The sequence below is a fragment of the Bubalus bubalis genome, chromosome 14, assembly GCF_019923935.1.
Source record: "Bubalus bubalis isolate 160015118507 breed Murrah chromosome 14, NDDB_SH_1, whole genome shotgun sequence".
Lineage (NCBI taxonomy): Eukaryota > Metazoa > Chordata > Mammalia > Artiodactyla > Bovidae > Bubalus > Bubalus bubalis.
This window is the reverse complement of record NC_059170.1, coordinates 1458996-1471427: the sequence shown is the minus strand read 5'-3', so window position 1 is coordinate 1471427 and position 12432 is coordinate 1458996. Positions and strand designations below refer to the sequence as shown.

Here is a 12432-nt window from a genome sequence, read left to right as displayed (position 1 = left end):
GAGCCACTGGGAGCTGCACAGTCTGAAGAAATGGTCCCCGAGACCTGTCTCTCTTCCGACACCGATTTCAAGTTCAGGGGTTCCCAAACCACAAAGGTGGAATCATTTGCTGGGATGACTCAGAATTCACTGAAAGCTATGAAACTCATAGCTCATTACAGAGACAGACACAGATTAACATCAGCCAGGAGAGGATGGGCAGGTGATGGGGAGCAGAGGACGAGGGTGATGTTTCCTGGTCTCAGTGTGTGACGTTCACACAGAGCGCTGCCAGCCAGGGGCGCTCCCTGACCTGCAGCATCCGAGTGTTGAGCCTCTATCACCCTCACGGTGGACTAGTCATCGATTGCACAGGTGGAGAACTCCAGCTCCAGGTGTGCAGATGCCACGGACCCAAAGCTCATTCTAAACCGTATTGTTACTCTTTGCCTGGTCAAGAACCCCAGGCAAGCAAAACCCCTGACCTCCCAGGAGCCCATGGTAAAGACCAGAACTCTTGTTGGACAAGATGAAATTCTTGACTTGGGAAAGCAGGGCAGGAGGAGAAGGGGGCAACAGAGGATGAGACGGTTGGATGGCATCACCAACTCAAAGGACAATGGACATGAGTTTGAGCAAACTCCAGGAGATAGTGAAGGACAGGGAGGACGGGCATGCTGCAGCCCATGGGGTCCCAAAGAGTCAGACCTGACTTAGCGACTAAGCAATGATAAGTTCTCAGCTACACAGGGAGTGTTAAGCAACGAGGTGACATGGTCTGGTTTCGTTTTTTTAAAATTAGACTCTGTCTGACTAAAACCAGTTAGAGGGGCATCACGGCGGTGCTCAGGGGAGGGGCAGCCTGGCTGTGGTAGCAGTGAGTGAAAGGGCCTAAGCGTTTTGAAGCTAAAGCCCAAGAAACTTACTCACTGGTTGGATGTGGGTTAGGAGAAAAACAGAGGAGTTCATGACTCCCCAGAAGCAGCTGAAACTGCAGAGCTTCCCAAAGTGGGGGTCTGTGGAGGTAGGCTGACAATGCATCAGTTTTGGACACGTTATCATTAAGCCGTGTTCAGCAGTTTCCCTATACACGCTTTTCATCTCATCAGGTAAAGCTAATTAGTGGTGCTGGAGAAGACTCTTGAGAGTGCTTGAGAGTCCCTTGGACTGCAAGATCAGACCAGTCCATCCTAAAGAAATCAACCCTGAATATTCATCAGAAGGACTGATGCTGAAGCTGAGGCTCCAGTACTTTGGTCACCTGATGCGAAGAGCCGACTCATTGGAAAAGATCCTGATGCTGGGAAAGATTGAAGGCAGGAGGAAAAGGGGACGACAGAGGATGAGATGGCTGGATGGCATCACCAACTCAATGGACATGAGTTTGAGCAAACTCTGGGAGATATTGAAGGACGGGGAAGCCTCGTGTGCTGCAGTCCATGGGGTCACAAAGAGTCGAACATGACTGAGCGACTGAACATGATCTTGGAGTTTAAAAACTGAGACTAGCATTTCATTTCCAACCAGCTCCTTATAAACTGCTATATCTGGAAGGATGAGGAAAAATGCATCCTTGATAGAAAGACTTAGATCGAGGTCTTGGCTTAGCATGAGAAAGCAAAAAAGGAAGATAAAAGTCATCATCTTTCTTTGACTGTGTTTACACGTTAAATGTTTAAGAACAGATGTGAGTAATAAACCGCCACCCTCTCTTAATTCTAGCCGTGTTGCGCGGCTTCGGATAGTTCATTTTCTCCCCCGCAAACCTTCAAGACCACACACAGGAGGGTTAGGACGTGTATCTGAAAAGCGATCCTGATCGTTTCTGTGTGTGTGTAAGGGGTCTCGTCACAGGAGCTCTGGTGACGCTGAAGATGAACCACAGGACAACGCGCACTGGGATCGGGGCCTTTGTCTTCATCCTGATCGCTCGGTTGTTAAGGTGTGGCTGACACTTTAGGGTGGACACCTGGAGCTTCCTGGAGCTGGAGAAACAAAACACACGATATTTCCCGTCATCGTTTTTGGGGTTTCTTTTAAGGATCATCTTTTTTTTTTTAATTAATTTATGTATTTTTGGCCGTGCTGGGTCTTCCCTGCTGCTCAGACTTCCTCTGGCTGGGCGAGCAGGGGCTCCTCTCTAGTTGTGGCGGCCAGGCTGCTCATCGTGGTGGCTCCTCTTGTTGCGGAGCCTGGGCCCTGGAGCACAGGGGCTTCCGCAACACGAGGGTTTAGCAGCTGTGACTCCCGGGCTCTGGAGCACAGGCTCCGTAGTTGTGGCGCGTGGGCCTGTTTGCTCTGAGGCATGTGGCATCTTGTTGGATCAGGGATCAAACTTTTGATCCCACGTCTCTTGCCTTGGCAGGCAGATTCTTTACCACTGAGCCACCAGGGAAAACCCCTTATCATAATAGTTTTTATTCAATGACAGTGGATTCTCTCCTTAAAGGGAAACTTCATCTCTCTGAGTTCATGATTCTGTTCCCAAGGAAGAGGTTTCCACTGCTGTGCTGTCAGGCGGCCTCGGGCGTGACTGCCCCCCGCCGCACGCCCTCCTTTCCCAGGCACCTGTCGTCCCGGGGTGCGGTCACCCACGTTTCCCTCTAGGCTGTGGTTGTGTCTGTCTCATAACGTTTTCCCCGAGGACATCGTCCTCATTGGCTTTGACGTTTTAAAGAGCTCAAGTAACAACACCCAGTCCTAATTAAATGTTCACTTGATGTCAGGTCCTTTGCTAAATATAAAAGAAGATTTCTCACTGCCCTCTGAAGTTTGGGTGAGTTTATTACTCACATTAGAAACATGCGGCTGGCTTCAAGAGGCCAGAGACTTGCCCAAGGTCACAGCATGCGAGGGAGCTGGGACGGGGAGGTCCTGTCTCCTGCGCCCCCAGAGCAGAGCTCTGCAAACTGCACGTGTATCTCCCCTCAGTGGGAGGTGACTTTAGGTGGTAGAGACATCGTGTTAACTGAACGTGACTCTTCCAGGGATGAAGTCATTTTCTCTTCAGTTACCTTTTTGACTAAATTATAGAGAACCATTTCAGTGGGTTGCCTGCTGTCTTTTTTTTTTCCTTAATAACAAACACCTAAACTCTTCCCTTTATTAGTAAAGGGAGAAGTAACACAGTTCATGCCACATGTCTTAAAACAGTGCATCCTCTAACAGTTTCTAATTTACCTGTGTGTTACTGAGAGGGAATACGAACCAGTCCATCCTAAAGGAAATCAACCCTGACTATTCATTGGAAGGACTGATGCTGAAGCTGAAGCTCCACTGCTTTGGCCACCTGATGGGAAAAGCCAACTCATTGGACAAGGCACTGATGCTGGGAAAGACTGAAGGCAAAAGGAGAAGGGGGTGGCAGAGGATGAGATCGTTAGAGAGTGTCTCCAACTCAATGGACATGGGTTTGAGCAAACTCTGGGAGATAGAGGCAGACAGGGAGGCCTGGCGTGCTGCAGCCCATGGGATCGCAGAGACTGAGACGCAGCTGACCCATGACTGAAAAGTGAGCGAGCACTCAGCTTGAATCTTGGGCAGAGGCCTGAAACGGAGCATTTCGTCGCATTTCTGTTCATGTCGACTTCCAATTTATGGCAGAGCCTCCTGGTTCATGATATGGATTTGATCATCCCATTTACAACATATTTGTTTAAGAGAAAAAAAATGAGTTGATTTAAAATATTCAATAGGAGATGCAGAGGTCTGACCAGCAAATGAAAGTTGTGTATTGACGTTCACAGAGCTGTCCCTGCTCAGAAGCCTGAGTGTCTCACACATTGATTCCATGTGTTGAGGAAGCCTGGGTCACGTTCCCAGTAACTCCTTTCCCAGTCCTGCCTGCTGTCTCCTCATCTCTTCTACAGTGACTTTGTTCTTGTGCTCAGTCGCTAAGTCAAGTCTGACTCTTTTGCGACCCCATGGACTGTACCCACCAGGCTGCACTGTCTGTGGGATTTCCCAGGGAAGAAGACTGGAGCGGGTTGCTATTCGCTTCTCCAGGGGATCTTCCCGACCCAGGGATCGAACCTGAGTCTCCCGCTTGGCAGGCGGATCCTTTACCGCTGAGCTGCCAGGGAGGCCCCTACAGTCATTTATTGGGCACCAGATACAGGCCGAGGCCCGTGCTGGGTCCTGGAAAAGCGGTGAGTAAGTCAGAAAACAATCTGCCCACGTGGGGCTCCCATCCACGTGATGTGCAGACGTGCTGTGTGCGTTCTGTGTATCGCATCTAATACTTGTAATGAACTTAGGTGACGGTCGCCATCATTATATTCACTTTTCAGATGGGCAGTGCAGGCTTCGGGAGGTTTACGGACACGTCCCAGGCCTCAAAGCGGGTACGGGGCAACCCAGCCGGGTAGTCTGGAGCCCAGGTCGTTACCTCTGCCACGCCTCTTCTTCCCACAGCCTTGATACGTACTTATCATGTGTATGAAGAACTGAATTTCCCAATGCTTTCCGAGCTCTTGGTTTTTCGATGGATTCTTAGCCAGGTGCATAGTCCACGGTTTGGAGGGGCACACGTGGCTTTTAGGCAAAGCAGTTACTGAGGAGGTCAGCGCTCTAAGTGCATCTGTGTGGACATGGCGTTCTTGTATCCAAATCCTTATCCTCTCAAAGGACAGAAGGAGGTCCGGCTTAAACTCCTTATTTTTCTTTTTCTGGGTGTCCGTCAGCTGGTTTCTGTTAGTGTATGCCATCAGGAAAGAGTGCTGGGGCCTCTGGGGCATTAGCTGAAGTGCCCGCGGTCACAGTCAGAGGGTAGAGAGAGAAGGGAGTCGGTTCACACGTGGGCATTTGCAGGTCTGCGGCCGGTGAACCAGAACATCTTTGCCCGGTCTTGTGCGAGGCAGACGCTGCCGTACGAGGTTATGTAAGACCATCACTCCTTTGATGTGCTTTTCTTTTGACTTCCTTTCCTTTCCTCCCCTCCTCCCCTTTCCTTCTGACTTGCCTTGGGAAGTTGGCCCATTATTTTACTGAAGGCCCCCAGCAACATTTTTAATGCATCATAAAGCTGCTTATGAAACAGCACGGAACAAATCTGTTGGGTTGGGGGCAGTGTGTGAATGAAATAAAAGAGCTCGTGGATGGAGGTTCGCAGAGACCTATGGAAGAGCCTCTGAGATCAATTTTTGTTCATTATCCACACTTTCTGGGCCACACTTTCCCACTGAAGGGCATATGCCTTTGAATGTACGGATGAATGCAGTGCAAACCAGAGGCCTAATTTCTGATTGATTTAGAGATCTTTAGTGCATTTTTGTCCCCTAATGCAAACTGGTGGCCTCCCGGCCAGATATGGTCCTTAAATGGCATTTTGACCTCCACAGCTTAAAGAAAATGGAAAAAGTAGCAACGTTAAAAATTCAGATTATTTCCTATAAAAATTCAAGATTTCTGGTTTCTCTTAAATGATCAGAAGTGTGGCTGCACTGGGCTCACCATTTCCCCGTGTAAATGCCTGATCGTCTGTGAAGCTCTATGTTGTGGGAGGTCTCTCTCTCCATTCATTCACGTTCTTTGTCTAAACCCTGATGGAATTTGAGGTTGTAACTCCTGTTACTTTCTGTAAGTGGTCAGTGTGTGTATAAGTGTATATGTATGCATATGTGTATGTGTGTGTAAGGGTTTGTGTGTGTGTATAAGTGTGTATATGTATGCATGTGTGTGTGTGTAAGGGTTTGTGTGTGTGTATATGTGTGTGTGTGTGTAAGGTTTGTGTGTGTGTGAGTGTGTATATGTGTGTGTGTAAGGGTCTGTGTGTGTGTATTTGTGTGTGTGTGTATATGTGTGTGTGTGTAAGGGTTTGTGTGTGTGTGAGTATGTGTCTTTCAGATCCTCAGGTGAAGGGAGGGAAAGCCCGTGACTTTCAGGAATACTCGATGCTCTCTGGATTTCCTTCATTTCTGATCACGGTAATCACTGAATCAAATGTCACCAAAGGATGGTTGTGGGGGATTCATGATGTTAACCAAAAGCAGACAGTGGGTGAAAGAGTGATTTTTTCGAGTTCTCGCCAATTAGTGAGTCATTATATAAATTAAGCACTTCACCACTAGTATTAAAAGCAGAAGAGAAAACATCAGCATTTTATACGTTGGTAGATGAATAGATAGCTAGATGGCACCTAGATGATAGACTAAATAGATCAGCGGAGTATTTGGTCACAGTCGAAACTCCGTTCCTGTGGGCTGCGGTTACAAAAGCCTTATAGTCCCTGGGTCATCAAGCTTTAGAAACGCAGTTGCAGGTTTGCTGTCATATGGATCAATCATCCTGTAAATATGTCCCAGTTAACAGGAACCTTCATACTTTCTGAAATCAAGGTTGACATCTAAGTAAGTAAATAAATGATGACCTCTGCCCTAAAAGAAACAGAAGGCCACTTCTTTCTCTTAAATAATCGATTGAGGTCACCCTCCTCCTAACAAGTTATATTTCCGTATTTGGTGGAAAAAAAGAAGTGTGAAAAAAACTGAAACCTTGCAGAACTGAGTGCCAAGTGACAGACCCATTTCTGTGGTGGGTCAAGTAGAGAGTGGAGAGCTGAGGAGGGGAGCATTTTAGGAAGTCTTCAGGAACAAAACAGGACTTGAGTAAAAATGCTTTGAATTTTAGTTTTTAATTCTTTGAATTAAAATGACAATTAAAATCACACAGTCAACCTCATAAGCTAGTTTTTATGTTAGTTTGTTGAAAGAGCCTTCTAATTTTTCTCTTTCTTCTTACATGGTCCATACCAGTGAAATTCAAGCCAATTAACATACTCTATGCTATACATGCTGAAGACTGCCATATGGCTGGGATATTGAGCCAACCTTAGATAATTAGATAAGGATAAATCTTCCTTTTTTACTGCACTAATTGCATAGACTGGAATAGATAAAATCATTAACAGTAGTTTGGGTTGAAAATTGGTTTGGTTTCCATGCTGTGTTAAAAAGTTCTTTTGATGTGAATCTCTAGATGTGAGCAAAACTCAGGCAGTCAGGCCAGTATTCAGTTTGCAGTAAGTTTCAGAGGTGGAAGGAGAGGGATTGTGTCTTAGAATAACTAATTATTAATAATTGCAAACAATGTAATAATTGAATAGTGTTCTTTAAAACAAAAACACCTCTTGGTTAACTGTTGATATATGTAATTAAAATCAGAACTGTACGGTAAAAAAAACTTTTGAAAATTATCCAAGTCTTCAAAAATATTTAGAATAATTAAATACATTCATTAATTATGTATGCCCATATCACCATATATATATGTATTTTGTGTGTGTGTGTGTATACAAATATATATATATATGTGCTCTTGCAATGAAGGAGACACAGGAGACATGGGTTCCATCCCTGGGTCAAGAAGATCCCCTGACAAAGGAAGATGGCAGCCCATCTCAGTGTTCTTGCTTGGGAAATCCCAGAGACAGAGGAGCCTGGCGGGCTACAGTCCACAGGGTTGCAAAGAGTCGGACACAACTGAGCACTAAGCATACTCAGAGAACACAGACACACACACACATTAGTGGTTAAAACACACTGGTTTCTGGTCTAATTGTATGTACCAGTCTCCCTTATCAATGCAATTCATTTCTGTTTCTTAACAGCCTGAGGTAGAGATGATTCCCCTCTTAATTCCTGACATTAATGATGAAAGCCACATGTCTTTCCTTGAGTTTCCTGTTTCTCTTACATTCCACACATTGGTTCAAGTTATGTCTGTTTAAAATACTCTTGGCTACGTTTGATTTATCACATGGAGTGACAATCTGGAGTAAAATTGGATCAATGATTTTGGAAAGCAGAGCTGATTTCAGAAATAAAATCATTCTTCAAGCCATTGTCTGTAAGGAGGATCAGGTCAGAATCTGAGAGCCATAGAACCCGTTCTCACCTCTGAGCTGAAAGGCCCCGTTTCTGGTGAGTCTCTGAGCTGTGAGCTGTGCTGGGAAGGCCTCGCCCTGGTGTCCTCTTTGACAGTTTTGGGAAGTAGAGGGATTGTACTGAAAGCCCAGAAACGATTTGTTCATTAACCTCCAACAAAACCTTCAGGACAAAAAACACGGGGCACCCCCCCGTTGGCTTGAAGTGAGTGGTTCCCTGCCCACTTGTCTGTATTAATGACAATTCGTCAAACACTGTGATTCCAGTTAACTCTGTTCAACACATGTGAACAGGAATCCTGATCTCATACAAAACAAATGAAGCTGATCTTGGGTTGTTCCGGGCTCTGGGTGCATTGAGCTTGGAGAAGCTGGCTTTCAGAAGCCCTCTGTCTTTGTTTTCACAGGATGTGTGAGACTGGTGAAGGGCTGTTTGTCTTTCAAACGCGAGATGGGGAGGCCATCTACCAGAAGGTCCACTCGGCTGCCCTGGCCATAGCGGAGCAGCACCAGCGCCTGCTGCAGAGCGTGAAGAACTCCATGGTACGTCTGGGAGCCTTTTCTTACAAGCCCTGTGTACGCTGCAGCAGAATGCTCTTGCAGTCTCTGTGCTGAAAATATGGTCAGTATTTTGGGGGGCAGATGCTTTCCTCCTATACTCAGCAATGTGTTACTCGGATGACATGCATCCTTGGAAAGCTCCAGAAAGTCACTTGGGAGCAGAAGAAGCATCAGCCTGCTTGTCATCTGCTTGCCTCCCTTGTAACGTGTGTGCTTAATCAGTGCATTCCTGCAGCAGAATGCTGTCCACTGAGTAAGTTATAAAAAGCAAGTATATTTTGTTCTCACTGGGAGACTGAGAAGTCTGAGATCAGGGTGCCGGCAGATTCTAGGGGGACACTTCCTGGTTTGTAACTGGCTGTCTTTTTACTGTGTCGCAAATGGCAGAAGGGGTGAGGGATCTCTCTGGGTTCTCTCTTGTAAGAACGCTAATACCATTCATGGGGGCTCTGCCCTCATGACCTGGCCTCTGCCATATGTCTGACTGTCTAATAACATCACTTGGGGGCTAAGGTTTGAACATAACAGTTGGGGTTGGGGACACAATATTCAGTCCATTGCAGTCTGTATATGTGTATATATATATATATATATATATATATATATATATAAAAATCCATTTAGCGTATGTATGGACATCTATAGACACAACTCCATGGGTTATCTATCTCTGAAAGTGAAAGTCGATCAGTTGTGTCCGACTCTTTGCGACCCCATGGTCTATACAGTCTGTGGAATTCTCTAGGCCAGAACACTGGAGTGGGTAACCGTTCCCTTCTCCAGGGGATCTTCCCAACCCAGGGATGAAACCCAGGTCTCCTGCGTTGCAGGCAGATTCTTTACCAACTGAGCTATCAGGGAAGCCCATATATACTTACAAGTGTAACAGAAGTTGTAATTTCAAAGGTCAGCAGTGGTCAGAGAAAAAATGTAAGTGAGAGAAGAGAGCTGAGAGGAAATGGGTCAAATATCAAAAACTCACGACCAGACAGCTGTTGACATGAGATCATGGTTTCTGTGTAGGAGAGTTCTTGATTTTTCTTTTTCCAGGTAAATCAAGACTTTGAGTCTGTATAGTATCTTCCAGTTTATAAGTGTTGGAAGTTAATTCCAGCTAAAACCAACAACAAAAATGAGTAATACTTTGTAGGACACAGAAAAGCTATCTGTAAGACGTCATTCTGCCCACAGCGTGCGTTGGCTTCTCTAGGGGTAAACCTTCACAGTCATTAGTGTGCAGAGACACCAGGGACTGTGCCTCGTATGGGAAATTGTGAGTCGTGAGTTTCTTCTTTAGGAACAGTAAATTTACAAAATCTGAAATGAATGTGCAACAGTTAAATAATGCAACTCATGAATTGTGACTGCAAACACATGAATAGAGAGTCACATCTGGGAAAGAAATCTGCAGAACCAAAAGGAACTAGGTTGGCATAGCAAGGCTAGGGCAATTTGAAAAGTCTGTGATTTAACCATGTGGGGCGGTTGGATTTAAAGAGGGGAAAAGCATGCCAGTAATACGATCTGTCCCAAAGCAGCCAGGGATTATTCCCAAATGACTTATGCGTGCCGTGCTGTGGGATTTTAGAGCTAGGATCAGCAAATCTTTAATACAGGCTGAGACAGTAATGTTTCAGGCTTTCTGGATGAAGATGGTCTCTGCTGCAGCTCTTTAGCTCTGCCGTTGGAGAGCAAGTGCGAGCAGAGGTCACGTGGATTCAAATGGACATGGCTGTGTTCCGAGGGAAACTTATATTAACGGACAATGAAATTCAAATTTCACTTGATTTTCACATATCATGAAATATTCTTCTGATTTCCCCCTCAACCATGTAGAAATGTTCCTTCTGAACTAATAGAGTCTTGGCATCCATTTTCCATATTCTTCCCAATTTTGGATATTGCAGTGGAGGTGGATAAATGCATGGGTGGATGGATAGAAAGAAAAAGGAAGGAAGAAAAGAAAGAAAAGAAGGAAGAATTCAAGTCATTTTGAACTTACAGGGCAAGGTGTCACTGCAGTAAAACTGAGCTACTCAAGATGCCTTTAAATGTCTGAAGAAGGTTTTTTTTTAAGATTACCTTTTTGTAAAGCCATCAATTAGCATAAATCTGTACTTGAAAGGGAAGTTCTGCACTCACATGTGTTTCCATTTATAACTGCCTCATTACTTGCACTAAAAATTAATCAGGAATATGAGTAATTCGTTCAGATCATCCCTTTGCAAATTTAACTGTAATATAATGTTGTCTGCTCTTAATTTGCTGTATGCTTAACAAGCTCTATGAAATGAATGTGATTTTAAAAGTAAAAACATCCTGTTTTAAATGGAAGTGAGTAAACTTCAAAATGGGATCCGAATCTCAAGGGAGTTAAAACTGGGGATTGCAGAATGCTTAAAAATCATCCTTGAATCGATCTCTGATTAGGGGAGAAAAGAGATACTGTGCTAAAATGAAACGAGATGATACGGTAACACTTCAGTTAGTCTTGCATTTTCTGGTCACTGGGAGAGGGGCCGCAGATTGGGTATATTTTGAGTAGGAATTGCCACTATGCCCCTACTGGCTGGCGTCTCTGAGATAGTCAAGGTCACAAATGGAGAAAGATGGCGAGGCTAAGCTCGCCAGGCAGCCCTAACCTAAGGCTAAGGGACAGCTTGCTGCTGCTGTTGCGAAACTCCCAAGACAGAATGCTTCGCCCATGACAGTTTGAAATTGCAGCCTTGTGTGAATGGTTTGAATCATACTTATGACCCTGAATCCCAGAAGTCATAAAGAAGAGACATGTGAGTCAGATAATAATGATTACTTTTATTTTATTATCATTACTATTATTACTGTGATAGTCTGAATGATGACTCCCTGAGGATCTTCCACATCTTAATCCCTAGAGCCTTTGAGTGTTATCTTCTGTGGCAAAAGGGACTTTGCAGTTGTGATTCAGCTCAAGCTCCTGAGATGGGGAGACTGTGCAGGCTTATTCCAGTGGGCCTGGTATCATCACAAGGTCCCCATAAGAAGGAAACAAGAGGAGTCGGAGTCGGACCAAAGTGACGTGGCCGTGACAGCCGAGGCACAGAGAGATGTTTGAAGAGTCTGCCCTGATGGTTATGGAGACAGAGGAGCTGGGACCCAAAGGTCGTCATGACCTCTAGAAATTAGATAGGGAAGGCAATGGACACTCCTCTGGAACCTCCAAAGTGACCGGGACAGCAGACACCGAGAGTTTACCGCAGTGAATCTTGTTTCAGACTTCCAGCCTCTAGATCCATATAGGGATATGTCTGTGTTATTTTAATCCCAAGTTGTTGCAATAGCCAGAGGTAGCTAATACAATTACGATTGTATTAGTTACAATTGTAATGCAATTATTAAAATTATAATAATGTATGCAATTTTATACAATTACAATTGTATTAGTTACAGTTATAGTCACCGATGTTTAGTGTGTCCAGCTCTTTGCAGCCCATGACTGCAGCAGGCCAGGCTTCCCTGTCCTTGCCCATCTTCTGGAGTTTGCTCAAACTCATGTCCATTGAGTCAGTGATACCATCCAACCATCTCATCCTCTTTTGCTCCTTTCTCCTCTTGCCCTCCATCTTTCCCAGCATCAGGGTCTTTTCCAGTGAGTCAGTTCTCCACATCAGGTGGCCAATGTGTTGGAGCTTCAGCTTCAGCATTAGTCCTTCCAATGAATATTCAGTCCAGGGTTGATTTCCTTTAGGATTGATTGGTTGATTCTCCTTGCTGTCCAAGGGACTCTCAAGAGTCTTCTCCAAAACCACAGTTCAAAAGCATCAATTCTTCTGTGCTCAGCTTTCTTTATAGTCCAACTCTCACATCCCGTACAAGACTACTGGAAAGACTATAGTTTTGACTATATGGACCTTTGTTGCCAAAATGATGTTTCTGCTTTTTAATACGCTGTCTAGGTTTGTCATAGCTTTACTTTCAAAGAGTAAATGTCTTTTAATTTCATGGCTGCATTCACTGTCTGCAGTGGTTTT

The 12432-nt window shown here is 44.9% G+C and overlaps 1 protein-coding gene across 4 annotated transcripts in view; it reads left to right on the top strand.

The window, feature by feature from the left end:
* Positions 1 to 12432, top strand: part of DOK5 (docking protein 5) — a 154365-nt gene that overhangs the window by 108327 nt on the left and 33606 nt on the right. For all 4 annotated transcript variants that reach the window (XM_044927491.1, XM_006063677.3, XM_044927489.1 and 1 more), the window contains one exon: positions 8269 to 8404. In XM_044927491.1, coding sequence (XP_044783426.1) covers positions 8269 to 8404 — 136 coding nt within the window. The remainder of the gene's footprint in view (positions 1 to 8268; positions 8405 to 12432) is intronic.